We start from the raw sequence: 25474 nt of genomic DNA on the forward strand, positions 1-25474 counted from the left end.
TCAAAGCTGATAAAATCTAGTGGGAAAGTGCTGCAGAAAGCTTCATTCCTCTGGCTAAGCTTCCTGAGAGTGTAGTGGTGAGTTTAGAGCTCTGTGAGTTGCAACTCTTCTACGAGGGCCCTTTAGGTAGAGCTGGGGTCAGGGGGATGGGGGGTACCAACGTTGCTGTAATTGGGTGTCAAGATGTTAAGGAGCAAAAGGAACGATTTTGAAATGGCTTTCCTCTTGCAGTGTACTTTATTTTCCTTAAGCCAGTATAGTTAACACTTTTTCCAAGAAATTCAGATGCAGCAGAAGCTCTGCCGTACAGTTCTGTCTGTTATTCACCACAGGGCTGTTACCGTGAGGCACTGGTAGCAAGCGTGATCCGTGCTCTAAATGATTGTTATCCTTCGCAAATGCGGCTCAGGAGATGCCCTTGTAATCTTACTGCTTGTGGGAAAAACTGTATGCTATAAGAAGAAGCGGTGTCTGTTCTTTTTCAGGATTAAACTGATCTGTTACTATAGAACAAAAACTCCTCAGGCTAGGTCGGTTGATGAGCAGACATTCTGATTACCTTCAGCAAGGGCATAGCTAATAGAGGTACTGTATCTTTTTTTTTTTTAGTGGAAAGCTAATTTAATGCCTAACAAGAAGCACAGGCTTGAAGAATCTCTGAGCATCTCTGGCCTACTCCTAATAATAACATGGAGAAACTCTCCAGAAACTTAGAAAGCAGAACAAAGAGTAGAGTGGGAAGCTAATGGGAAAATGTGTCATGCTGCCATGGTATCGGGAGCGTGTATGTTCCTGAGACTTTTTTAAAACAGACTCTTAGTGAGTTCTTGTTGCAGCTACAGTTCTAGGACTGTGGGAAGGTGGGGAGGCAAAGGTATGATGCTGATGCTTAACATCATCACAGTGCTGCTTGCTGTGCTGCTCCTTTAATTACTGTTAGAGCCACAGCCTGTAATTTGGGAATCGTGGGTTATGTTCCTTGCTTTGCCAAGACTTGACTCCCTTTCCCTCAAAATACTGAGTTGTCATAATTATGCTTGAACCTTAAGGACATCCAGAATTAGAGGCATCATTATAGAAATCATCCTTTTCAGCTGAACTCTAAACTAAGAGAGAGTTCTTGCTGCCACCTGCTTTCATGTGTAAAGGTGTCGTGCTGACAGCTGTAAGGCTATTTGAAGAGCCTCTTTCTTCTAACTCTGTGCCTTGGTTGTCTCCTGAAATCAGCTGGAGAGACCTATGCATGTGACCTTCACTCTTTTTAGATTTCTGACCACAAAGATATTTTCTGGACCCTTGCTGGTATTTCAGTGGTAGAGGTTGGAAAACAAAGCCAGAATGGGTCTAAAATCACTGCATATGTAATGCTGCTGACTCGCAATGCGACTAGCATTTTTCTCCTCCCACGTCACCCATTCTGGCTTCCCTTTTTTTTTATGTCCCGTTCCCCCCCTCCCCGCCCTTTCCCATCTCAGAGTGTAGCAGAGTAGTTTCCCCTTTTCTCTTTTCTCAAACCAGTTTTGCTCCTGGAAGGATCTTTGCTCTAGACAGAATACAATGGGAGGCTGCATCCAAGACAAGTTCTCTCAGAGACCGGACACAGACAAGTGTTGCTAGACCAGGAGAAGAAACAAGAGGCTTTTGATTGCACAGGCTCAGGTTGGTGCATGTAACGCAGAATGGTTAATATTAACAGGGATTTTTTAATTTTATTTTACAGCTCTGAGGTAAGGATGTGGTGTTTATCAACAGGGGAGTGCATTTCTTGTAATCTGCTGGGGCTGGTTTGATGTCAAGCAGAGCAGAGTATTTTCTCCACGCTAAGTAATGACTAGTTCTATATCGGTCCAGCTCATTAAAGTTAACTGACAATGTAAGGTGTAACAAGTATGTGCTGAAGATGGTTGGAATCTTCCTCTGTGCTGGAGCAGAACAACAATGAAGGTTTGAGATGACCTTTGAGAGTGGTGCAGTGAGGTGTGTGTGAAATCCCAGCCCCTGCACAGCCCCTGATGGTCAGAACTCTGTTCCCACCCTGCCTGCCCCCAAACAAGATGCCTAAAAACATGAATACTGAGGTTTCTGGCAGCCTTCCTGAGCCACTGGAAATGACAATGGCTGCTGCAGTCAATTCATGCTTGTATTACACGTATAGTAATTAATCACTGGCATTTCAGAAGGTACTCATTATGGAGCAGTCTGACCACAAAGGGGCAAAGAAATAATAATGCCAGTTTCTTATTGGAAAGGCAAAGGCGGCTGGGTATAGAAGCGTTGAGTTTCCTGCATCTGTGTACCTGCACGCTCCCAGGCTGAGAAGTAGTTTTTCTGTCTCCTTTGGTTAATAGCAGGCTCTTGTCGGGAAGCGGGTAACTAGTAACCTCAGAGTACTGCTGCCGCAGGGGAGCGCTGCAGCAAGCTCCCACCAGACAAACGCACAGAAGCACTCTTCATCAAGGGGAATGCTTCCACAGCCTCTCGGTGGGTCGGTGCGTTAGTCACACAGGTGGCGTTTGTGAGCCTAAATTGCTGAAGCTGCACAGGTGGAATCCGGGGGGATGTGAGAGGCAGTTGACTCCATGGTTTCCTGCTGCATGATTTGCACCTCTGTGTTTACAGTGAAAACTGTATACAGCTGCGTGTTCCCTTCTGTTGCACAGGGATAAAGTACAGCATGCAGAAAAACAGCTCTTGTATGATTACAGCTGAATGCAGTTAAGGCTGTCGCCGTTGGGGGTTTTCACAGAGCCTTTTATGGGTGTTAGATTTCGTGACTCTGTGGTCAGACAGAACACAGGGATCTCCCAAATGCTGGGATATGGAGAAGGAGGAGTGTGAACTGTTCGTAAAGCAGAGGCAACAGCTAATTAGGAGAGCTTTAAAGATATTTTCACTTCTTCAGAGGATGCTTAGTTTGAAATTGGAAAGTTGCAGTTTGCTATCAGCATATCCTGTGTCGTGTTCTACCCTTTTTGTATTGTTTTTTGGGATTAAAGATTTAACTAAAAGCATAGCTGAGTATCTGGAGAACACATGGTGAAGTCAGTGAGATTTGGCAGCACTTCTTGGGGGTACGCTGTTGGGACTCTAGAGTGAGTTGGATTTTCCCATTCATGGGGCTCTCAATGACTTGCCTATCTCCAGTGGACCTGTTGCTAAATAGTTTCACTTTCTTGCAGTGAGATCTGGGAGATGTTCAGCTGGCTGGAGGAAGATCATGAAGCTTCGGTGACTTCTGTTTTCTCAGGATTTCATGTTAGTCTTCCTTCACATATGCGTCAGCAGCATTGCCGCTAGCCTCACAGCTGCTGGTATCTCCAGTCTGGTACCGCACTGTTCTTTCAGGTACGACGGTAGCGTATCACCGTGTTCTGCAGGTGATTTGCAAGCGCTGAGTTAAAGACCACATGGGAAATATGTTCCTCTATCTAAAAGACACTTTTCTCAGTCTGTTAACATACTTGGTTTTACCACACCCCCACTACTGTAGAAGGCTTAGAGTCTGCTTGTTTGTTTTCTGGTTTTGTTTTTTCAAGGCAGGACGACACTGCTCACTAATACTTCTCACCCACCAACATGTTGGAAGAAGATGATGATGAGACGTGTTGGAATAACCTGGAGAACTTCCGGGTGAAGCTGATCTCTGTGATAGATCCTTCCCGTATAACTCCTTATCTTCGCCAGTGTAAAGTGATCAGCCATGACGATGAGGAACAAGTTCTTAATGACCCCAGCCTGGTCATGCGCAAACGGAAGGCAGGTGGGTGAAGTGCAGCCTCTCGGCTCCGTCGATGCTTCCGTGCTCTGTCAGCTCTTGGGAGCAGGCTGGAACAGAGTGCTGATGGACTGGGCCTGAAGGAACGCATCACTTCTCGGTTGCCATCTACCCGTGTTTAGACACAAACGTAGGCACTGCTACGCGCTCCCTTTCCCCAGCCCATTGCTGCGGGGAGAGGAGGAATGGAGGTGGCTCCATCAGCGCATTCCCAAGCTGTGTAAGGGTAACGGGAGCACAGGAGGTGTGCGGCCTTCTGGTGTTCTGGATCTCTAGGTTAGCGTAAGGGAGGGAGTTGCTTTGGTTGGACCCACAAGGCTATTCTGGTGTAACACTTTTGCAGGGAGAGATTTCCAAGATTAATGCAGCATGTATTGTGCCCCGTTCCTAGGTCTTGTTTCAACCAGACAGAATGACAGAATTCATTATGCTATTAGTACCTGTTTTGGATTGGATTAACTCTTACTGATAAATTACTGAGGGTCATTGAAAAAAACGATTTTCCCTATTTTCCAGATTGGAAAATGGCAGCACACAGAAAAGAAGCCCCCTGGGCTTGATTTGGTACAGAGTATTTCTAGATGAAGTAGGGAACTGAGCTCAAAGTCTCTTAGGCTTGTCCCCTCTACCTCTCTAGGTACACACAGTGTTCTTACACTAGTGGGCCTTTTTTCCCATATTTGCCTCTGGTATTTGGAAGTGGAGCCTCGAGCTGCAGAAGGTGTTGTGGTGCTTTGTTTTAACTCACCTTTTCTGTAATTACCAGCAGGCTAGCATAAAGCGCTCTTCTGAGATCTGCTTTTTGCGCCCACTGTAATAGGAGCTAGGTGCAAGGGTTAAGTGTTAACTGTGAAGGAACAGTTAAAATACTTTTGTATAGTTAGTGGGCAATTCTCTTAGGATTGCCTGGGGAATTTGATCCCAGAGACTTTAATCTGCATGTGGAGAAAGTGGAGCAAGTTTTTGTTACGTTAGAAATAGGTAAAAAGATAAATAAATGAATAGAATATCTTGTTGCTATTATTTCAGGTGTTCTTCTGGACATTCTTCAGCGAACGGGACACAAGGGCTTTGAGGCATTTCTGGAGAGTCTTGAGCTTTATTATCCACAACTGTATAAGAAAATAACTGGCAAGGAGCCCAGCAGGGTTTTCTCTATGATTATAGGTAATGTTTGTGTTCTGGAAAAACAGCTCTTCGTTCGGTGTTGCTGTGCAAATTAAGGGGGGATTCACCTCCGCTTTTGCCTCCCCCACCTTGGGTGAGCAGAGTCGGGAGCGCTCCCTGCCTTGCTCCCTGTGTGCTTCGGAAGGGTGCTGGCACGAATGACCCTGCTGTCTGGCGTCACAGGCTGAACCTGGGAGGGTGGATGAGGAAGGATCGGTTCTTCCTTCTGCATGTTCTGTCAGTGACACTGTAGTGTAGAAAGGCACAGAGCAGGGGGGAAACAGTGGGGATAATTCGATCACGTGTGCTTTCAGGGTTTGCGTGCTTGTGTGGCGTGTGATGATCGTGAGCTGCAGTGATAAGTGGGTGGGAACCTGTGCCGTGTGTGCACCTGGGGAGCAGACAGGACAGCGGTGGCTGACGCCTGCCCACCAAACAGACACCGCTGGGGAATCCGGCCTGAGCCAGCTCCTGATGAATGAGATCATGAAGCTGCAGAGCACCGTGCAGGAGGAGCGGCGGAAGGCCCAGGAGCTCACGGTGTGGCTTCACACTAAAGAGGACACGATCAAAGAGATGTGGGTGAGGGACAGCCTGCTCCGCAAGCACCAAGAGCGGGCGCAGAAGATGAAGGAGGAGAGGGACAGCCTGAGCAAGGAGCTGCGGAAGTGCAAGGATGAGAACTACAACCTGGCAATGAGCTATGCCAAACAGAGCGAGGAGAAGAGCGCTGCCCTCATGAAGAACCGGGACCTGATCCTAGAGGTCAGTCACACTTTTCTAAAGCTTTTCCCTTCCTACCTCATCGGTGGAAGGCTGTGTTGTTCACCAGACTTGTCTTTGCCCAGGATGGTCTGGACCAGTCCAGCATGAGGTTGTGTGCAGGTGGCGTGTCTTGGTGGTCCCGAGCTCAGCCCAGTACGCCCATGTATTACAAGTTAGGCTGTGAAGAATTGACAGTCTTCTCATCAAGGCTGGGCCCTCTCACAAGAGCAACGGTTGCATCCGTTTAGCACACAGGCAGGACTCTGGTCCCAGAGCACTGAGCATCCTGAGGAAGACAAAGCTGGGGAGAAACTTAAGCCATGTTTGTCTGGGGAATGGAGCAAGAACTGCTTTTGCAGGTCAGAGTTTTCTCTTTGTTACTCATGAGCTCTGAACCTTCTTGTAGATCGATCACTTGAAGCACAGCCTCATGAAGGCTGAGGATGACTGCAAACTGGAGCGTAAGCACACGATGAAACTGAAGCATGCCATAGAGCAGCGTCCAAGCCATGAGGTGATGTGGGAGATCCAGCAGGAGAAGGAGTTGCTTTTGGCCAAGAATCAGGAGCTGGAGAACACTCTTCAGGTTGGTGGGGGTGGTTGGATATGGACTCCTGAGAAGCGATTATTCGGAGAAGCCCGGGCAGCGATGGGGCTCCACTGAAGATTGTGTTAGGTCAGCTGTGGCCTTGTTCTCACAAGTCAAATAGAGCACATAGGATAGTGGGAAGAGAGTTAATAAGGAGTTAGATGGTTGCTGTATCTCACTCATTTTTTTGTCCAGCAGGTTGCCAGGGAACAGAACTTGGAGAAAAGCCTTTCCAGTGAGACTCTGGAGAATGACTCTAGCCAGATCCTAGAAGAACGCCGGGAGCTGATGAACACCATTTACAGCCTTCGCAAGGAGCTGCGGCAAGCCGAGGCGCTCCAAGACAAGGTAGGTGATGCATTGCAAATTCCTGCCAAGGGTCTGTGGGTAGGACAGGCAGATGAAGCACCTCCGATGTCTTGCCTATGGAGCAGAGGAATGGCTCAGCATCAATCCTTGCTGCTCCTACTCTAGTGTCTGTGTTATAGTTTGGAAAAAAGCATGCTAATATTTTAGCATTCTGTCTGTGGTCTTAACTGTTACCTGTTAATGCCTGTGTTAATTAATAGTCGCTGCCTCAGCCTGGAGGGTAATGGGAGCTTTTGTCATGATTGACAGCTCAGGTACAGGAAAATCCATCATGTTAGTAGTCCTCCTAGTCACGTTGACCAACCTTTTTGGTTGGCCTTGCTCCAACTGGACAGTCTGGCTGAACTTTGACATTGCACGGAGGTCTGGCCCTGGCACAGGGCAGAAGTGGTGAGAGTCTAGCTCAGGCTCTGCCCACAAGCAGGGTGCTTTTGACCTTGTCTCAACAGTATGCAGAGGAAAAAGAGATGCTTGAACTACAGTGCACATCTCTGAGGAAGGACTCCCAGATGTATAAAAAACGGATTGAAGCTGTCTTGCAGCAGATGGAAGAAGTTGCTTCAGAAAGAGACGAGGTGATAAAACATTCCTCTCGGAGCTGCTGCTAATCCCTGCTTTGCTGCTTGAAGTGGGCAGATCCTGTAAACCTGAACGTACTGTTGTGTGACGTTCTGCAACGTGTTGTCCCTTACGCCAGGCACTCCTGACCCGAGAACAGTTCTATACGCAGTACTCCAAGAACCTGGTTGAGAGGGATGCTTACCGCAAGCAGATTCGGGAACTGGGGGAGCGATGTGACGAAATGCAACTGCAGCTCTTCCAGAAGGAGAGTCAGTTACTGGCTACTGAAGCCAAGCTGAAAAGGTTGCAACTGGAGCTACCCACACCGGTATGTCTGGGGTTGCCATCTGTATGACGGGCTAGGAAGCTGAATGTAGGGCCAGAGTGTGGCTCTTCCAGCCTTTGCACCCAACCAGTTCAAATTGAGCAGGCAGCAGCCAGCTGCCTGGGTTCCCATCTCCATGCAAATGCTGAGTTTATCAAAATGAAAGATGTGATGGTTCCTATTACCTCACCCTGGTTCCAGGCATGGGTAAGTTGGACTGATGCAAGCTGAGGCCTTCTGTGTTTGTGTTTGGAGCATGTCCAAAGATGATGAGGGGATGCTCAACCACCAGAGAGTGAACTCTATTTAGAGACCGTGTATGAACCATTTGGATGAAATGAGGGTAGAGCATAAGGGTGCTAAAGTTTCTGGAATTAAATTAGATATACAAGGGCTTTTTAATTAATGTGGCATCTTGTGTACTTTCTCCACGCGGTCAGACAGGAGTGTAGGAGGGAGGAAGTCCACACTTCTCTATTTTCCGGAGCTTTCAGTCTCGTGTATATTCCCTTACTATTGCTTTCTTGCCTATGAGGAATGATTAATTTATACTGGTTTTATTTCAGACCTCTGACCTGGATGATACCTCCTCCAGAGACTCACAGGAAGTGAGTAGGGGGTACCTTGTTTACCTTTCACTTTCTTCTGGAATAGTTTCAAATTCCTCACTTGTGCTCAGTTCCCTAAGTAATAGCAGTTTTCAATCCATGGCTCAGGCTTATTTCAGTGATATCAAAAAGTACAGAGGCAGCAAGACAGACCAGTGACAGAATCTCCCTGTGTCCAGAGATTTCTAATTGTAGGACATAGGTATGGCATTAGCCAGCAAGATTTGTTGAGCCTAAGCAAATCAGGGGACTTGAATTCTTTTGAGCTGCTTCTAATGGTCTCTTGTGGGAGAACAAGCAAAACGAAGTCTTACCCTGGAGCCATCTGTGGTAAAAGTTTTCACTTAGTTCATAACTTCAGTGTGGAAGTGGTTGTCACGCTGTCTGGAGGCTAAAAATATAAATGAGGCCAAATCAGGGAGGATAAATCCATGAGTAGATCTGTAACTTCTGGCTCAGTCTCCTGTTTTGCTGACAGCAAGACGCACTAAGGAAAGGTCAGTTCTACACGTGTCCCGTTTCCTATATTCCTCCATCTGTTCCTAGCTACTGTGTGAGACAGAATAGGGGGCAGTTCTCATGTTCTTGCTTTGTTTCTGTCCTATAGCTCACGCTTCACGGTCATCTAGATGAAGATATACAACCAACTAAAAGTAAGTCTTTTCCTGGGAAAACGTAGAGTAGAATTCTTGAGAGGATGGTCCAGTGTTTCAAAGGGACAGGAAAAGACGTTCCTGGGTTTTATTTTTAGTGAAGAACAGGTAGTCTGACTGGGGACTCAGTTTGTGAGAGAAGCTTCTCAGTGGGGCGTGCTTGGCGCACTGACCTCCTTGAGATGACTCAGAATACGTACCCATAATACAAGGTGTTCTGCCATACCACCATCTTTCTCACCTATAAAAAGGAGAACACGTCCCCAGATGCTTGTAAAGCTTCTTTGAGAGAAAAAGCAGCTCCACAGGATGTCTTTTTACTACATGGTCTCTGAAACGGTCTCTCATAAAGCTGAATGACCTGGGAAAAGTGGTATCATTAGACCATCCTAGGACCTCGAGTCTTTTTTCTGAGGTAATCTGCCTATTGAATTTGTCCATGAAAAACCACCTGGTGCCTTTGAGAAATAGTTCCTGGGTGCCTTTTTTTCCCCTGACTCCTCTTGCATTTGTGGCAGAGCTGAGAACAGAACAAACATCCTTCCACTTCAGCTATACCACGTGTTTTTCTCCAGGGATTTTTCCCTCCCCTCTTCCCTTTTATGTTGCAGGCTTTTTTCACAAAAGCAGAACCATGTAGTTAACGCTGCCACTGGTTCTGTTTCTGTGGCATCCCCAGTGGAAATGATTCAGCAGTGTGGAAAGGAATTAATAGGCTCCTCTAAGAACTTGAAATTCTCTTTCAAAACATATTGAGAAAGGAAAGAAGCTAGCACAGTAGAAGAAATTTTCTGTTTTGATCTCCTGGAATGTCTAAATGATCTTTTCATTCATTGAGAGGGGAGATTTTTCACAAAAGCTAATAAACACCACTGACCCAAAAAGCCTTTTACTCTTCTGCCTCACTCAGTTCAAAAGCATGTATCATGGCACCTGGTCACTACATAAGGAGTTTCACTAAAATACAGTCTGATGTTAAGTCGATATGCACAACTTAGTTGTTGGGGAACAGGGACAAATTATGGTTAAAATAATGATTAACATGATTTCTTGAGGTGACCTCTAACATGATTTTTTTTCTTAAATGATGCTAAGCAGAGGTGCTGCTTTGCAAGGGTTTGTTTTGCTCCTGCATAAGCAGAAACTAGAAAGCTGCTGTCTCTTTCTGAGCCTGATGGGTAATTCCATCATCCTAAGCAAGATTCAGGGCTCAAGTAAAATGAGAAGTGGCTCATGCATTGATCACAGGACTGAATCCTGAACGTTTTGAGGCTTGGTTTCAGTTCTGCTGTTGTAACAGCTGCCCAGCACTACAGAGAGTCATTACAGCTATTGCACTTTGACGAACTAGTGGAGGGAGAAGTTACTCTGCAATGGCAACTATGACTAAAGCTGTGAATTTTCCGTCTCTTAGAAGATTGCCCCAAAGGACAAAACCAGCAATTCAGCACTCAAGAGAGCAGTCTGCCTCCAAAGTCACCCAGTGTAAGCAAGTCTTTGTGGCCTCTTCTTTACTGACTGGGGTTTGGGATCTTTAATGTTCTTGTTCATGATGGATTTACCAGGTTTGAGAAGCACGTAAGCAGGTACTGCTTTTCCAAAATCTGAGCACTTTGTGCAAAAGTCACCCTCCAAAAAGGGTGAGCTCTGAACAGCAGAACACTTACGGTGGTTCTTACTCCATCTGTGCCTAGAAACTTCTCATTACTTTCCGGCCTTCATCTCTGGATATGGATGTTTTCCAGTTTGTCTGCAGTATTACTGTTGGTACAGGAAACAGAATCCCAAATTTACAAATGGGAGAGAATAAAGATGGTAAAACTATGCAAAACAGATACATTACCATCCTGCGCACAAAATAGTGGACAGCCACTGCACTTCATTCTGCTGGCCCAAGCAGACGCAGTGGACTGCTTTCCTGGATGAGGGTTTTGGGTAGAGAACAGCTGTTCTCGGTCATCGGAAGGCATAGGTTCACATTTTTTTTCTCCTTCATTTAAATATAAAACAATTCATTGCACAATCAAGTTGGAGAGGAGAAATGACCGAGCTTATTTGGGCTGTGTGCACCCTTTTACCCTGCAGAGGCCAGATGCAGTACATCTGCCTCAAAACGGGCTCTCTTTACAGAGCAGGTTTGCACTACCTGGTGCTAACATTGATCTGATCTTCAGAGGAATCCCGTTCATGTTTGTCTGGATTTTTTTTTCCAGTTCAAGGAGTGTGGCTTAGCCAATGAGGAACTGGCAGAAAAGGAGCGGAGGAGGATGAAGGACTGCTTTGAGCGTTACCGAAGGTCTGCACTTTAGTAAGCAGAACTAATTTAGGCATACCCATGTGACTTAACTGATTAGCTTGTTGTCTGTATTTCCTTTTTTCTGTCTATCCCCTGTCCCCAGGCTTGATTCATGGAGGGCATAAATTCATTCCAGATCTTCAGAGGCTCATCCTGCTAGCTGAACTGGTTGAGACTTCTGTTTTAGTACCAGAAGTAGCCAAGATAGCAACAATCGTATTCGCTCTGGACCATGCAGATGGTTCCACAGTAGGGTAGTGGGGGTGGCTCCAAAGAACCGCTAGTTTAATAAATTTGATAGATTTCTCCTATGCGAGTGAAATCTGTCTGACATTCACTGTCCATGTGACACACAGCTGACACTCAAGACTAAGCTCCCAGGACTGTGAATGGGAGCAGATTTCCACCTTCTGTTCTCTTCAAATGCCCCCATTTGAAGGCCCGTTCTCCAAAGTCCTGACCTCTTCACTGGTCACTGCCTTTATGGGCCACAGGACCAATGAAAACCTTGTAAAACAGGGACCTTAGTTCTAGCATTAGACAGAATTGCTCCTAATGGCACTGTAAACAACTCCTCTGACTGTTGACAATACTGATTTTATTAAAGAAAAGACTTTGGGTAGGATTCCTTGGCTTCTTCAACTGAGCATCAACAACACAAAACACTTCAAGAAATATAAGAATGTTGTCATCAATTTAGACCAGTTCTCTTTACCCTGTGTTTGCTGCCAGTCACAGCTGTATGCTGGATGTGTGAGCAAACCATCGCATTCAGTTAAACGCCGAGTGCATTGACACATACTGAACCTCCCCAGTAAACTCCCCAAAGTGTTCAAATGCTGCTTGTTTGCAGAAACCATCTTCTAAAATTGAAACATCTGGTCTTGTTTTCAGAAAAAGAGCAATGCGAAGGGTACCGAAGGGCCGACAGCACGAGGCTGACTGGGAGAACACCAGCGGCAGCGACAACACCGACACCGAAGGCTCCTGAGAGCGGGATCTGACCTGTGAGGGCAATGCCAGCACGTCAGGGGGTGACTGTGCCCTCTGCATTTCTGTGTGGACCATGTAGATTTTAAAACCACCGAAGGAACCATTTATCAAAAATTAATATTTGTAATGGGACTGTATTTTTTAGCTCTGCCATCCCTCATCCATCTCCCTTAGAAAAGCAGTGATGTGATCATCATGGTGTGGCGTGCACAGGTGAAATAAAGAGGATTAAACAGTTTTACAGGATTAAACAGGATGAAACAGGCAAAGGCCCACAGCGCCGAGGCTGCGTGTGCGGCACTTGTCTGTGCCCGGGGTGAGCAGCTCTTTAATTAAAAGCGGGTTCCCTGGCGCGATCTCCCCGCGGAGTCCCTGCTTCTGTGGGACGCGGAGAAGCCGCGGCCTGTCGGGGAGGAGACGGCCGGGCCCACCGACCCAAGGGCCGGGGGCGCTGCTCGGTTCCCGGTACCGGGCCTCCCTCGGCCCCCCGCCCGCCCCCGACATGGCGGCGGCCGCAGCCTCAACGCCCGCCCCCGACATGGCGGCCGCGGCCTCATCGCCCGCCCGCTGGGCGCGCCTGCGCCGTGGCCATGCAGCGGGCGGCGCGGGCCTGGGTCGGGGCCCTGCTCCGCGCTGCGCCGCCATGCCGGCCTCGCCGCCCCCCGCCCGCCCAGCCGCTCCGCCGCCCCCCGCTCCGCCCGGCCTGCAGCGCCGCCGCCCCGGGGCAGCCGCAGGCCGCCCGCTATCGCCTGGTGTACACGTGCAAGGTGGGGCGGCCGGGGCGGTGTGTGAGGGGCCGGGGCGGCGCCGGGCGCCGCGGGCTGAGGTGAGGGGCTCTTCCCGGGGAAGCGTCCCGCTGACGGGAATTGGCCCTGGAGCCTGGTAGCGCAGAGCCGCACGGCGTCCGAGCACGGCCGGGACGCCTCGCGGTAGTTAGGGATGGAGGGCGGGCGGTGAGAAGCCCTTTAATTACGTAAATAAACCTTTTTTTTGTCTCTTAAAAAGCCCAGAAACTGCAGTTACTGTGGTCATAAAATGCATTCTGTTCGCTTGTAGGTCTGCCAGACCCGATCAGCAAAAACAATTTCCAAGGTAGCCTACCATAACGGGGTGGTGATAGTGAAGTGTCCCGGCTGCGGGAACCACCATGTCATAGCGGATAACCTGGGGTGGTTTTCAGACCTGGAAGGAAAGAGGTAGGTGTGCGTGTGCCAGCCTTCCTAGACCCGGTTTAGGAAGGGAAAGGACTGCTGAGCTGTGACTGGATCTTCCTGAGCCGGGTACATTTTGTCTTTGATGTTTTTAAAACGTGGTTCAGAGAAAACCACAGTTTATGCTGGGTAGAATTCTGTTTTATGCAGTTTCTTAAAACACATAAACTGATCTTTATAATCTCCTGTAATTTGACCGTCGCTACCTAGGATGTAAATAAACGGTGTAAAGCTGCAGCAGAAGCTGTGTGATCAGCAGCCACCCTTCTTGTGCCAGCAGGTGAATTACTGTGTGTGCGGTTCTTCTCCCCTAGGCTTTATCACATCGCTGCTAGGGTTCCCTGGTTAAGTGTTTCAAACATGTAGACCCACTTGCTGCTGAGTTTCCATGTTTTCTAACTCCCCAAGATACTTTAAAAAGATTTCTATTTAGCCGTAATTGCTAAATTATTGATCCTAACAGATGAAAATAGTCCCAGAAGGTTTGGGTGGATTTATCGGCTTCCCAAACTCTTCACGGAGGAATAGCATGGTAACGCTCCTGTGTGATCCACTGCGTAGCGCTAATCCTGAGAGCAAAGCGTGAGAGCGAGCCGGCACTTGACTCTCAGGTCCGGCTTTTGCTGTGGTGTCACCGTTGTTTTTCACATTGCCATTAAGGAATATCGAGGAAATCCTGGCAGCCAAAGGGGAGAAGGTGAGACGTGTGGCTGGTGAGGAAGCCTTGGAACTGCTTCTGGAAAGCTCGGCAGATACCGGGCCACAAGGTCAGCTCACGGAGGGAGAGAGCGGGGAAGCCCCCCCAGAGACTGGCAGCAAGGGACAGACCTGACAAATGGGATTTGTGTCATTCTGCTGATGGCAAGAGAGACTCTTAACCTTTATTCCGTGATTTCAGCAGGGAATTTCTGTGTTTAAATAAACTGGGGCATTGGTCTTTGCTTTGTGTCTTTGTCTTGCATAGTTTTGCCTTTGATCAAGCTAATGTTCTTAGAGATGGAGTGTGGATATTTTTCCTGGTGCTTGTTTTGCTGACTTTCAGGCAAGTCTCCGTGCTTCAGCAGTGTTGGGAGCCCTGCTTTGTTTTCTTTGTCCATGTGCTTTGTCCTCGGGAGGTGGAGCTGTAGCTGGAGGCTTTAGCGATGCCTCCTGGCCTGTCCCAGGTGTTGCACGGCAGCCGCTGATGGCAGAGCGAGTGGAGGTGTGCCCCACAGCACAGCAGAAGAGGCAGTTGATGCCACCTGAGGAGATGCGCCGAGGCCCTGCAGGAGGGTTGGATTGTTAGCTCTTACTGCAGTTGTATGCTGCTTTTTTCTTTCCCTGGCCGTCTTCCAGAGTTTCGCTTCTGTTCCCCTTGTATCAGGGCTGAAAGTGTTCTGTGTCTATGGGTTACGGCGCGAGCCGCCCCGTGGGAGCGTCAGCTCCCGCGCTCGGGAATCCCACTTGGGGCGATGAGTTGGCGAGTGGCTTCCCAGTGTTGGGGTTACGCAACTTCCTTGTGGTGAGGAGGAGGATGGGCGTGAAGGCAAAATTAATGTTTGTGAAGCATGTTGGAGATAAGTAGAGCACCTAGAAAGTTGTCTTAGAGTTACTTGGCAGATCTCAAGGTGCTTTTTAATGCTACTGCTGCATGTTAAGATCAGTTAGAAGAAAAAATAATAATTTAATAAATGAACAATGTAGGTGTTTACCAGCATATGGCACTCAGGTAGCGATGAATCTGGCAGCGAGGTGATCATATTGCACTTCCTTAGGGCTTACTTCCTCTGCCTGCATGGAAGTTTAACTTCTCCCAAGGTTCATTAGCCTGAAGTACAGCGAAGTATCTGTTTTCTTATGGTTTTAAACTTGGAATCAAAGAATAATTCAGGTTGGAAGAGACCTCTGGGGCTTTCTAGTCTAACTCCCTTCTTCAGGGGAGGATGCTCAGGGTCTTGTCTTGAATATCTCTGAGGGTGGAGATCCCACAACCTCTTTGGACCCCTCCTCTGGTATTTGACCAATCCCATAGTGAAAAAAACCCAACACCTGACTGAAATTCCTGTTCCAGCTTGACCCATCACCTTTTTTCCCAACACTGTGCACCTCTGAGGAAAGCCTGTCTCTGTTCTCTACGCCTGCTCATTAGTGAGCTATAGAAAGCAGTAAAATTCCCCCTTAGCCTTCGTGTCTCTGGGCTGAAGAAACCCAGTTCTTTCAGCTGAGCGTGTCCAGGTGCTCGTGGTCCTTAATCAGCCACGTATTCAGTGAGGGCATTACATGAATTAATGAGTATTAATGAGTTTACTCCATTCATCTGAAGTGTTTGTAGTAATTTTAGACATGTTGCATTGTGAGCATGGATCAGAGCGACAGGGAAGTGGTCGCGTTTTCCTGCTGGTATGTAAGTTCAAGTGATGAAACAGCATCGAGGGGCAGGAACTACATCTGCCAGCCGGCTGGTGCGTGTTCAGATCCTCATGAAATACAGCGCGCTCTGAGTCAACTAGATGCTGGAGTGATCCACGTATTAAGAAACAAGAGTCTTGCATCCTGGAGCATTGCTGTGTGCTCACCCTGTTGTGAGTTGCTGGTGCGTACTAGTGCTCTGCTGGAAGAGTGGTTATTTTATTACCTTTTACCTGAAAATCAGCATTCTGCTTCCATCATGCTAATGACTTTGAAGGGGTGGAACAGAGCAGCTGATGGGGGATCTGCGTTGCCTTGGAAACAGTTCATTTACAACCTGACTTTCTTATGCTGTTTTCCTTCTCTTTCTTACCTGTTACTGTCCCCCAGCTACAGAAGGGTGGTGCTAGTTTTTGTTGCATTACGGTAAAAACTGTAGCAAAATGTCCGTGTTGGCTGTTACTAGGTTTTAGCGTTTCCTTGGCCCAGGTCCTCTGGCACTAGGTGCTCTCTGGAGGCAGGACAGAGCGTTGGACCCTGCGCCTCGGGGCTTGCGGCTGGGTGCTGGTGCAGCAGGCTGGCCTGCTCCTGCCTTCTGCGGCGCCCAGCCCCGAGATGGAGGGTGGCGTGGTTTTGCCACTGCTCTGAAGTTTCAGGCCAGCATCATGGAAACAGCCTCTAGTTGCGCCGGGGGAGCTTTAGATTTCTTCACTGAAAGGGTTATCAAGCACTGGAACAGGCTGCCCAGGGAAGTGGTTGAGTCTAACCTAAATGATTCTATGAAAACAGGGAACAGGGAGTGGGCAAACATTCAGGGTGAGGCGCTGGTGTGGAGCGTGAGGAGCTGGCTGCGTGGCATTGCCTGCGCAAGGTCCGCAGCAGCCCGCGTGCGTACGGCGTGCCACCCCCAGGGACGCGTTAGTACCCAGCGCTGAGGCTGCGGGATGCACCAGCGCAGGACGTTGGCCTTCTCATGACAAAACGGTCTGGGGCTTTCGGCTGGAAGGGGAGAGGGTTGCCATATGGGAGGGAATTTGCATGTAATACGGAAGGTTCCGCTGCTAATAGACTACAGTTAGAAGAAGAATTTTGTGCTCCCTTTTGAAGAGGGATTTTCTGAAAAATGTTGTGTCACAGGGAAGGGTGTCTGTTCTTGAAAGGGGACAGAGGTGAGCGCACGTTGTCTAGGAGGAGCCCAGCAGACCTTGCTTTAGCCGAAGAAGAGAAGCAGCCTTTCTCCTGAACCAGAGGTGTGGCAAGATGGGAAAAAAGTGACGCAGCAGAGGAGGGGCGAGCAACTGCAGGTGCAGCTGACCAGGGTAAGTCTTGTGGCACAGAGGAGAGGCGGTGATTTCAAGGGGGGCAGAGCAGCAGGCACAGGCTGGGCAGGAAACATAAAGCCGTTTGCACGGTCCTTGGCGCATTCCACTGTAGCTGTTGAGGGGTGGATCCTCTTCTCCCAGGTCACTAGCGATAGAACAAGAGGAAACAGCTTCAAGCTCCATCAGGGGAGGTTTAATTCAGATATTAGGGAAAAATTCTTTACTGCAAGAGCGGTCAGGCATTGGAACAGGCTGCCCAGAGAGGTGGTGGAGTCACCATCCCATGAGGTATTTGAAAGATGTGGCGCTTTGGGACATGGTTTAGGAGGCCTGGGGGTGTTGCATTGATGATTGGACTTGATGATCATAGAGGTCTTTTCCAACCCTAATGATTCTGTGATGCTATTCCTGACTCCTGTCCCATGTGCCCTTTTCTGCAAAATGGCAAATACTTTGCCTCTTGTTTTCTGCCACTTTGAGCAAATCTTCCTTTTGTAGCGCAGCCAAATTCCAGAGTTAATCCAGCGTGTGTGGGACTCTGATGGGTTGCTGGTGCTCTGGCCCGCGCTCAGCAGGAAGGCAGCGATGTCGGGGAAGGTGGTTGCAGTGGGGGCCCTGTGGGGCTGGGAGGTGAGCGGTGGCGGGACTGGCTGAGGGAAGGCTGTCCTGCAGGCCCAAACAAGAGGGAGGCTGGGGTTGCCTGACATAACCCCCGCTGGTTTTTGCTACCAGTGTGCATGAATGTGTTGTGTGCACTGCGCGGGACTGTGGCCTCTGCTGCCTTATGCAGAGGTGGCGGTTCTAAACCCTGCCACGCCTCAGTGTGCTGTGGAGGGCTCAGTGTACGGCGGGCCCGCTTGGGAGCCTCTCTGGGGGATTTGCCTGCCTCACTGAGGTGGCAATGGGGCAGGTAGGTTTCTTTTCCTGTAGCATCAGGGCAGGCAGTGAGGAGGGGGCCTGTGAAATCAGTCAGCACTTATTTGTGCTGCGTGCAGAAGGTCTAACGTAGGTGGTTTCTGGGCTGCCACATCCTGCTGTAGCGCAGGCAGAGGCACAGCGAGGGTAAGCGAGCCCTCCGCGCAAAACCCTGCGTGTGCTTGTCTAAACTGTGTTCCTGGGCTGGGACATGCCGGGACGGTGCTGCCTTACTGCAAAGCCTTGCAGGCGTTAACTCAGCCCATGGCTTTGTCCTGGCCTGGTGGGGTCCCAGGCATTTGCTATGGAGAGCTGCCGAACGCTGGCCAACTCCAGCTGCCCTCTATAGTGCCTGGATGCTCTGGGCCAGCGTGTCCCTGCCTGCAGGCCGAGCGCCTGTCCAGCCAGATGACGCTCAACGATGGCTGGCGCACCAACAGCACGGGGCTCTGGGGGGGCGTGAGGTGAGTGCAGAGACTCAGCCCTGCCGTGACTTGGCCGATGAGCAATATGAAAATACCCGCAGGCCTGACCAGTCCTGGCTCACAAGCGCCTCTTCGGGCTTGGGTACAGTCGGGTAGGCAAGATCAGTATCTTGTGTTTCTGCTGGGTGTTTGGTTTTTATTTTTAGCGTTTCTCTTCACCTCCAGACCTGCACCAGGGACAGGGCCCTGCACTGTAGTGTCTAACACACACTTTACAGCTGCTGCAGCGCTTCATAAGCCAAAGCCACCTGCGTTAGCATCACACAGGCCCTGGCAATCCCGCGTCTATCCAGTTGGTGTCAGCATCACCGAGCTCTTCCCGACATGGGACCAAGCTCTGCTGGGCTGGGTGGCTGGGTAGAGTGGGAGCGGGAAGGGCTGGCGTTGGACGCTGGTGCGCTGTCCATCTGCTTCTGCAGAGCAGCAACTGTTGCAGGCGGTGAGCTGCTCAGGCGCTTCATTGGGAGCCATTGCCTCCTGCTTACAGAGGCTCTTTCTGTTTGGTAGGTGCTGAAGAGAGGGAACATCTACTGGCGAGCTTGTGCTCCCTTCCCCAGCTGCTAAGGACAGGGAGAGACTGCAGGTGACACACCCACCCACCCACCCCTCACTCACAGGGATGGCACCTGTTCCTGGGAATCTAAGCCTCTAGCCTTTGCAGAACCCTGTCCCCAGGTCACACGCGCGGCTTCTAGCACAGATCTTCTTGTGTCCAGGCACTGAGAGGTGTGAGAACGCCTGATGAGAATGAGCTGGTGGCTCTTCATTAATCTTTGATCAGGACTGACAGGGGCCAGCACAAATTAGCCAGGCATGGGAAGACCAGCTGTGACTTGGCTTTATTCTCCCAGGGCTCAGGATCCGAAATCTGCTGCTCTCAGGTCCACTTTCTAGCGAAGGCGACCAGCCTGCTCACGCCTGCTGCGTTGGAATGAGCTAGCGCTGCTGCCCGCTGCTTTGCATCTTCCCTGAGGGTTGATGCCAGGGCTTTGCGCAGCACTCGCTGCCCTTTTCCTCTGGCAGCTTTCACCAGGGAAACAAGACACAGCTTTTGGGCCAGGCGCCGAGAAGGCACCGAGACAGGCGGAGCCCCCAGGCAGGGCCTGAAAGGGAAGGCTTGGCCACCATCCTAGAGGAGGGCTCAAGGTGACTGAGAAAAGCTGGGTCTTTTCTCGGCCACTGCAGTGCTGCTTTGTCTGCCCTGTCGTCCTGGTAACATCTGGGCTTGGGCCCTTGCTCTGGCCAGGGAATGCTCCAGGCTTTGTGTCTCCCACCACAGCCGTGCAGTCAGATGCTGTGCATTTAAGGCAGGCGGAGCTGGGGATGGCAGCTGCTGCCTCAGAGACCTGTGTGCTCTTAATGTAAAGGGATGTGTAGGTGGGCGCAAACACCCTTTTCTTAACGCTTACGCATGGTGGTGTCTGCCACAAAAGACCACCACCCACCCCCAGCCCCCTGCCAAAGGGCTGCATTAGCTCCACTGTTGGCAAAGCAGGAACGCCGGCCAAGAAATAATGGAAATGAATTTTTGTCACTGAAGCTTAGACACAAATATTTATTAAGCACAACCCCCCCTTCCCCTTGAGCTGTATTCATTTCTAATATATTAATTCATTTGGCAGATTAATTTTTTTTTTTTTTTTAGAAAAAAAGTACCTGTGGGTTGGAAATTTCCCATTAAAATGACATTAGCAAATGCACATGTAAAAAATAAATAAGCTCATACATTCAAGTATATGGCAAATAATTAACACCTCTGAAAGCTTAACGGTCAGATTCCAATTCACCACCTGGCCGAGAGCTGCGCAGGCCCGAGCCTGCGGCTGGTCAAGTCATCTTCAGCTTCAATGTTTTCCTCCTCTTTACAAACGCGAGCTGGGTCAGTACGTCGGTGGCTGGGCAGGTCCCATCCCTTCTCCCGAGCTCTGAGGCCGAGCCTCGGCCGCGCAGCCCGTGCAGCAGCGTAGCAGGTGAGTGCTCCCTGGTAGCCGGTAAAATGCAGCTACCCCTCCACATGGTCAGTGCAGGCAGGTTAAATGCCCGATGAGCAGCATCACTGGTCTAAAAACATCTTACTGCTGGTTGGAAATGTTTCCATCAAATGCATTTCAAATAGAAAGTGCTGATTTGTTCTCTATAGGAACGTATCTGCTTTGGCAGAGCTCATTACTGGAGTTTCTGAAGTCCAAGATAGCCTATCCGGTCAAGCAAAAAAAAATACTCCGCCTCCTGAAGTTAGATCAGTGCTCACCTCCTCCCTGGGCTTGCTTTTCCCAAAGGGGAAGGAATGAAAGCAAATGCAGACCCTTGCGCTTGCGTCGGGGGTGGAACTGACTTCCCAGCCCACAGCCCAGCCTGGAGCTCTCGTCAGGCTCCGTTTATTGGAGACGGATTGGGGGAAACGGGAGCGCTTTGCCGAGAGCAGCTCTGCAGGGACCGGGAGAAGCTCAGCACTGGTTTGGGGAGGAACAAGGGGAGGGAAGGGCTGTTACCCCTGACCGCTCCGGGACACGAAAAGGAGGAGGGGATGGTTCTGCTTGCTCTCCTGACAAGCGTGGCCAGAAAACTTCACTGGCTCTCGAAGCAGGTCATTGCCGAATGCAGGCTTCTACCTCGGGCACGCTCACCTGCACCCAGGGCAGTCCTGCCCGAGACTTCTGGCTCAGCGGCACCAGCAGCGACGAGTTGCCCGAGTTTGCCTTGTGCTGAACAGATGGGCAGAGAGACCGCCTGCCTCAGGCCTGCAGCTTGGGCTGCACAGCTGTTCTCCAGAGGTAACCAAATCCCACCGACGCTCAGGGCGAGCAAGGCTGCGCTCCTGCTCAGGAGGTGCCGGCACAGCTCTGCACAGGACTGCGGCTGGGGAAGTGGAGGGGGTGTCACAGGGCTCACTGCAGAGTCCTAAAATAAACTAAAATAAACCTGCGTCAAACCTAAAATAAACTTTAAGGTGTGTGGGACCAGGACTGCAGCTGGGGTGGGGGGGAGGTTTAGGAGGACTGGTGTAGCCTCTGACTTGGGCTCATTTCCTCCTGTAGAAAGAACAAAGCTGAGCAAGACGTTCCAGGGAAGGATCCAGAGCAATTTGTGTCGCCTCGCAACACAGGCAAGACGGGAGGACTTCAAAAATGGAAAAGGTGCTCTTCCCTTCCCCCATCAAATTAAAAGTGTTGTGGAAATAAAAGACTGGAGTTAATTACCCGCTCTGGGCTCCTGCTTTGGCTGACGGCACAAGTTCCTGGATTTTCAGGTGATAAGCAAAGGGGTTGTGCCAAAGTCTTCCCTTGGGCCGTGCCCAGTGTTACAGTGGCCATGAGTCCTAAAAAACCCCCGTGTTTAAAAACCGTCCCCGGTCTGGTGGGCCTTCCTGTAACAGTGCCTGCGCAGAGCAGCCAGGTACAACGTGACGGGCTGTCCCTGGGCGGCTCCTGGGAGAAGTCTGTGGCAGCACAGGAGCGCTCGGGCTTGAAACCACCTACACGTTTTTCCTTTTTAAAAAACGAAACCAAAACAACCCCCCCAAACCAAACCCCAGTTCTTAGCTGGAACCAGGCCTCTGCTGCTCTTCTCCTGCCTCCTCCTGGGCTGAGGCCAAATCTACCCGCTGCTCGTCCATACGTTTGGCCTGGACGCGCTGGATGAGGCTGAAGAAGTCTTCGTCCGGCATGGTGGGGCCACGGGGGATGGAGTCTGGTGGTGCGCAGCGCTGATCATCTATCCTGGAGGACTGCACGGGGAGGAGAACAGGCTTCAGGGCCGAGTACTGACAGGACTGTCCTGTCACAGCAGTAAAGGGCTGGGGGCAGTGCCCAGGAGGCACCCAGAGCACGCGCTCCCCGTCCGGGGGTGCAGGGCAGTGGGACCAGCGGTGCTGCACCCCGCTGCGGGCTCCAGCCTAAGGGAGGTGCAGAGAGACCCAGCCCAGGGCTGTAGGCGCTGGGTGGAAGGTGGGTTCTCCAGCCGCCCTCTCACTTGCAGAGCGGTGACAAAGCACAGCCCTCAGTACAGGGGAAAAAGAAGGACCTGGAGGCAAAGACAAGTCCCTGCCCAGGGCTGCAGGTGGGCAACTGGTGGCTGCAGCCCCGCCCAGCAGGGCAGATGGAATCAGGGGATGGCATTTGCGTGGGGGGGAGAAACTAGTGTCGTCCCTCCCCGGCTTGGCAGCGCGCTCAGCCCTGCCGGTACCTGACACTTCATGAGCATGTTGAAGAACTCGTCCCCGGGCTCCTGGGCATCCCCCTCCACACGCAGGTGCCCCAGGTTGTTGTGTGTTATCCGGAGGCCTGGCAGGTTGCCCACGTTGGCACGCTGGTCATCCAGCCGTCTGCTCTGGGAGCTGGCGATGAGATCGAAGAATTCCTCCGTCTGCGGAGATGCCATTAAGGAGGACTGTGCTGTGCGTGGGGAAGAGGAGCACACAGCAGGGTCACGGCTCTGCCTGCTCATGCATGAGCTGCAGCTCTGCTGTCTGCAGAAAGCCCAAAACCCTTCTCATCACCAAATTGCCGTTCGACCAACTGGGCTGCAACCGAGCCTTGCACACTCGCCCCGAGGGACAGGGCCTTGCTGTAAGCCAGGCCTCCTGGGCCTGAGCCGGGTGGGTTGCTGGCTTCTTGTGTGACCAGCGGCATCTCCTTCCACCCTGTGTGGGGAAGCAGGAACAACCCGTGCCGGCAACACAAGCAAGCAAAAACCTACCATCAAAGCAACAAGCGTTAGGGGGAGCAAAACCCAGTGGCCCATCTCGCAACCGCTTGCTCCCTGTTCTGAGGGCCGGTGCTGTAGCCCAGCCCTTGGTACCCACCTCCCAGAAAGGCATCCCCGCAGCTGCCCTGCACGAAGGGCGAGCAGGACCGGCTGCGAGGCGCCTGCCTGCACATGGCTCCCGGCTCAGCAGCCAAGGCTGACCTTCAGCGGGACCCTCTGCCCTGCCTTCCCTGTGGAAGAAGTAAAGCTCTGGTTCTGCAGAGCTGCGGTGTCCATTTGCGTTCTCCCCCAGGGGCTGTGCACGCTGCCTCCAGCATGCTCCCTGGCCAGCAAACTCCTTAAATGAACGCAACCAATTTATGGGGCTGGGCTGTGAAAACAGTACGGTGCACTCCAGGGCATGCCTCCCGCAACACGCCTGCCGTGCACGCACAAACCCGTCAGGCAGCAAAGCAGAAAGTAGGTGCCTTGGCAGGGCAAAGAGCAGAACCTCCCGTACACATCTCCCGCTGCTGGACCTCCAGCGAGGGGCTCCCTGCTATCTACTGCGCTGCGGCCAGCCCCTGGCGGGCACCGACGATGCCACCTCAGCCCCGAAAATCCAGTGCCCGCACATAAACCGCTGCCCGTGAGCGATCACTGTTGTCTCCAGCACAACTACCGGCAGCTGCCGCTGCTGCTCCCACTCGGGTTTCTGCCTCGAGCCAAGAGGCACCACCACGCAAGGGCCAACCCGCACCTCGCTCGGGGCACGGGGCTGGGCAGACACCGGCAGCTGCAGGTGGGCGCAGAGTTCCTGAGCACTTGTGTGGCTCAGTGACGGGCACCTCGCACAGTCCTGAGGGTGGGTGCAATTGCAGGCAGGTATCGGCAGAGCCCAGGCCTGGCTAAGCCACTCACCTGGCAGCACATCCTTCCCAGGCCCCCCCTGGAAGCCCGGCTGTTCTGGGCCAGCTCAAGCAGAGGCGCTGCCAAGGTGAGCCCTGCAGATGCTCCAGCTGTCATGAGCTGCAGGACCTGCGTCACAGCACGCGAGGAAAACACTCGTGGGGTCTGGTTCTTCTCGTCACACAGAGTGGAGCAGAGCCAGCCTAGGCCCTGTCTGCCAGGAGGGGGCTGGCACAAGCCGGTGTCGGGGGTCCCCATCCAGAACCTATACATACAATCCATGTGCTGTAAACCCTTGTGGGGAGTACCCCATCCAGACACCCAACGTGCCGGGTGCTCCCTAGCCATGGGGGTGGAGCACCAGAGGAGCCGTCGGGCTCAGCACGAGCGGAGCGCAGCCCCGCACAGGCAGCGACCCCAGCCTTGGTGTGCCTGCTCCAGGCAGCAACGCATTGGCATCACCGAGGGCTCACGTGGGGCAGAGCAACAACAGGACAAAAGGAGGATTTTTCAAACCCAGCACCACAAGCAATGCTGGGATCTCGGCAAAGCGAGCGAGTCAGCCCCCAGCCCGGGAAACGCCTCTTGGGCAGCGCTCGATGAAGAGAGCCTGTTGGCTCCTGGCAGCTGCTGGGCAGTGAAATGCTCCCAAACAACAGACACGGTGCTTGGGACAGGGACAAGGAAAAGAAAACTGTAAGAAACCCGGCCCGATTGGTGTTGCTGTCCTAGCGAGCTCAAAGCACTTGAGGAGAGGGTGCCCTGAGCCTCCCGACATGACGTGCTTTTTTTAGAGCCCCAGCTCGTGGAGTTGCAGAAATGCATAAAGCCTCAGTACTACGCAGAGAAGAGTTTCTTTCCCTTCAGCTCGCAAAGAAACCTTGAAAATAACGTATCCGAAAGGCTCAGAGACCAAATGGGAGCGGAACAGAACGCGTGCCTACTGGTACGTTTTTTATAAAGCTTCGTATTTTAAACTCGGCCTCCTAAATTACACAGCAGTTATGGCCAAACGCACTCCTGTATCAAAGACGTGTATCTTGAAAAAGTGATGCTCATTTCCACCCTATTTTTAGAAGATAAAAACCTGCTCACCTCACAGCCAACCTGCCTTCCTGCCGCAGCCTGACCTTCTCTGCACGGCTCTGCTCTCGCTGCCAGTTCAGGCCCTGCTCCTGCCACCTGCTTCTCCGAGCAGTCTTGTGCTGCGGCTCTTGCCACACTCGGAGGGATGTCAGGGGTCTCCTCCTCTCCTGCTTGTATTCATGCTCATTTGGAGACCGATAAACAAATCCATCAGCTCAAATGAAATGTTTTGAGCCCTTTGTGATGGTGCTTAAGCGTGCACTGTGACCTGCATGTTTCAGAGCTTCTCTCCAGCTTGGTTTAAACAAAGGACCTCAACACCGTATCATAAAAAAAAGAAAAAGGACACAAAACCAGAGTGCAAACACAGA

The 25474-nt window shown here is 51.1% G+C and overlaps 3 protein-coding genes across 10 annotated transcripts in view; 2 read left to right on the forward strand and 1 right to left on the reverse strand.

Annotated features, from left to right (window-relative positions):
• Positions 1-1506: 1506 nt before the first annotated feature.
• Positions 1507-12339, forward strand: CARD9 (caspase recruitment domain family member 9). Of its 6 annotated transcripts, none has more exons than XM_075112354.1 (14): positions 1507-1659; positions 3180-3345; positions 3537-3760; positions 4805-4942; positions 5382-5707; positions 6114-6293; positions 6495-6644; positions 7115-7240; positions 7363-7554; positions 8118-8159; positions 8767-8812; positions 10227-10297; positions 11026-11120; positions 12003-12339. In XM_075112354.1, coding segments are annotated over exons 3-14 (1551 nt in total). In that variant the 5' UTR covers positions 1507-1659; positions 3180-3345; positions 3537-3576; the 3' UTR covers positions 12004-12339. The 6 variants fall into 6 exon arrangements, with proteins under 6 accessions (XP_074968455.1, XP_074968452.1, XP_074968451.1 ...); XM_075112351.1 differs by having other exon boundaries at positions 1508-1659; positions 11026-11108; XM_075112350.1 differs by lacking the exon at positions 1507-1659 and having other exon boundaries at positions 3198-3255; positions 6492-6644; positions 11026-11108.
• Positions 12340-12668: 329 nt separating this feature from the next.
• On the forward strand, positions 12669-14253 carry DNLZ (DNL-type zinc finger). Its single transcript, XM_075112357.1, has 3 exons — positions 12669-12868; positions 13158-13297; positions 13973-14253. Exons 1-3 carry the CDS (start codon positions 12692-12694, stop codon positions 14142-14144), a joined length of 489 nt encoding a protein of 162 aa, XP_074968458.1. The 5' UTR covers positions 12669-12691; the 3' UTR covers positions 14145-14253.
• Positions 14254-19952: 5699 nt separating this feature from the next.
• Positions 19953-25474, reverse strand: part of GPSM1 (G protein signaling modulator 1) — an 83848-nt gene continuing 78326 nt past the window's right edge. For all 3 annotated transcript variants that reach the window (XM_075112344.1, XM_075112345.1, XM_075112346.1), the window contains 2 exons: positions 22608-22816; positions 19953-22149 (listed from right to left, as the gene is read on the reverse strand). In XM_075112344.1, the coding sequence (XP_074968445.1) occupies positions 21961-22149; positions 22608-22816 (398 nt within the window). In that variant the 3' untranslated portion in view covers positions 19953-21960. The remainder of the gene's footprint in view (positions 22150-22607; positions 22817-25474) is intronic.

The sequence above is a fragment of the Phalacrocorax aristotelis genome, chromosome 17 (genome assembly GCF_949628215.1).
Source record: "Phalacrocorax aristotelis chromosome 17, bGulAri2.1, whole genome shotgun sequence".
Lineage (NCBI taxonomy): Eukaryota > Metazoa > Chordata > Aves > Suliformes > Phalacrocoracidae > Phalacrocorax > Phalacrocorax aristotelis.

Coding starts and splice junctions, on each gene's coding strand:
- DNLZ (XM_075112357.1), top strand. CDS start 12,692: ATGCAGCGGGCGGCGCGGGCCTGGGTCGGGGCCCTGCTCCGCGCTGCG. Junction 12,869..13,157: donor GCCTGGTGTACACGTGCAAG/GTGGGGCGGCCG, acceptor GTTCGCTTGTAG/GTCTGCCAGACCCGATCAGC. Junction 13,298..13,972: donor TCAGACCTGGAAGGAAAGAG/GTAGGTGTGCGT, acceptor ATTGCCATTAAG/GAATATCGAGGAAATCCTGG.
- CARD9 (XM_075112350.1), top strand. CDS start 3,577: ATGTTGGAAGAAGATGATGATGAGACGTGTTGGAATAACCTGGAGAAC. Junction 3,761..4,804: donor CATGCGCAAACGGAAGGCAG/GTGGGTGAAGTG, acceptor CTATTATTTCAG/GTGTTCTTCTGGACATTCTT. Junction 8,160..8,766: donor CCTCCAGAGACTCACAGGAA/GTGAGTAGGGGG, acceptor TCTGTCCTATAG/CTCACGCTTCACGGTCATCT.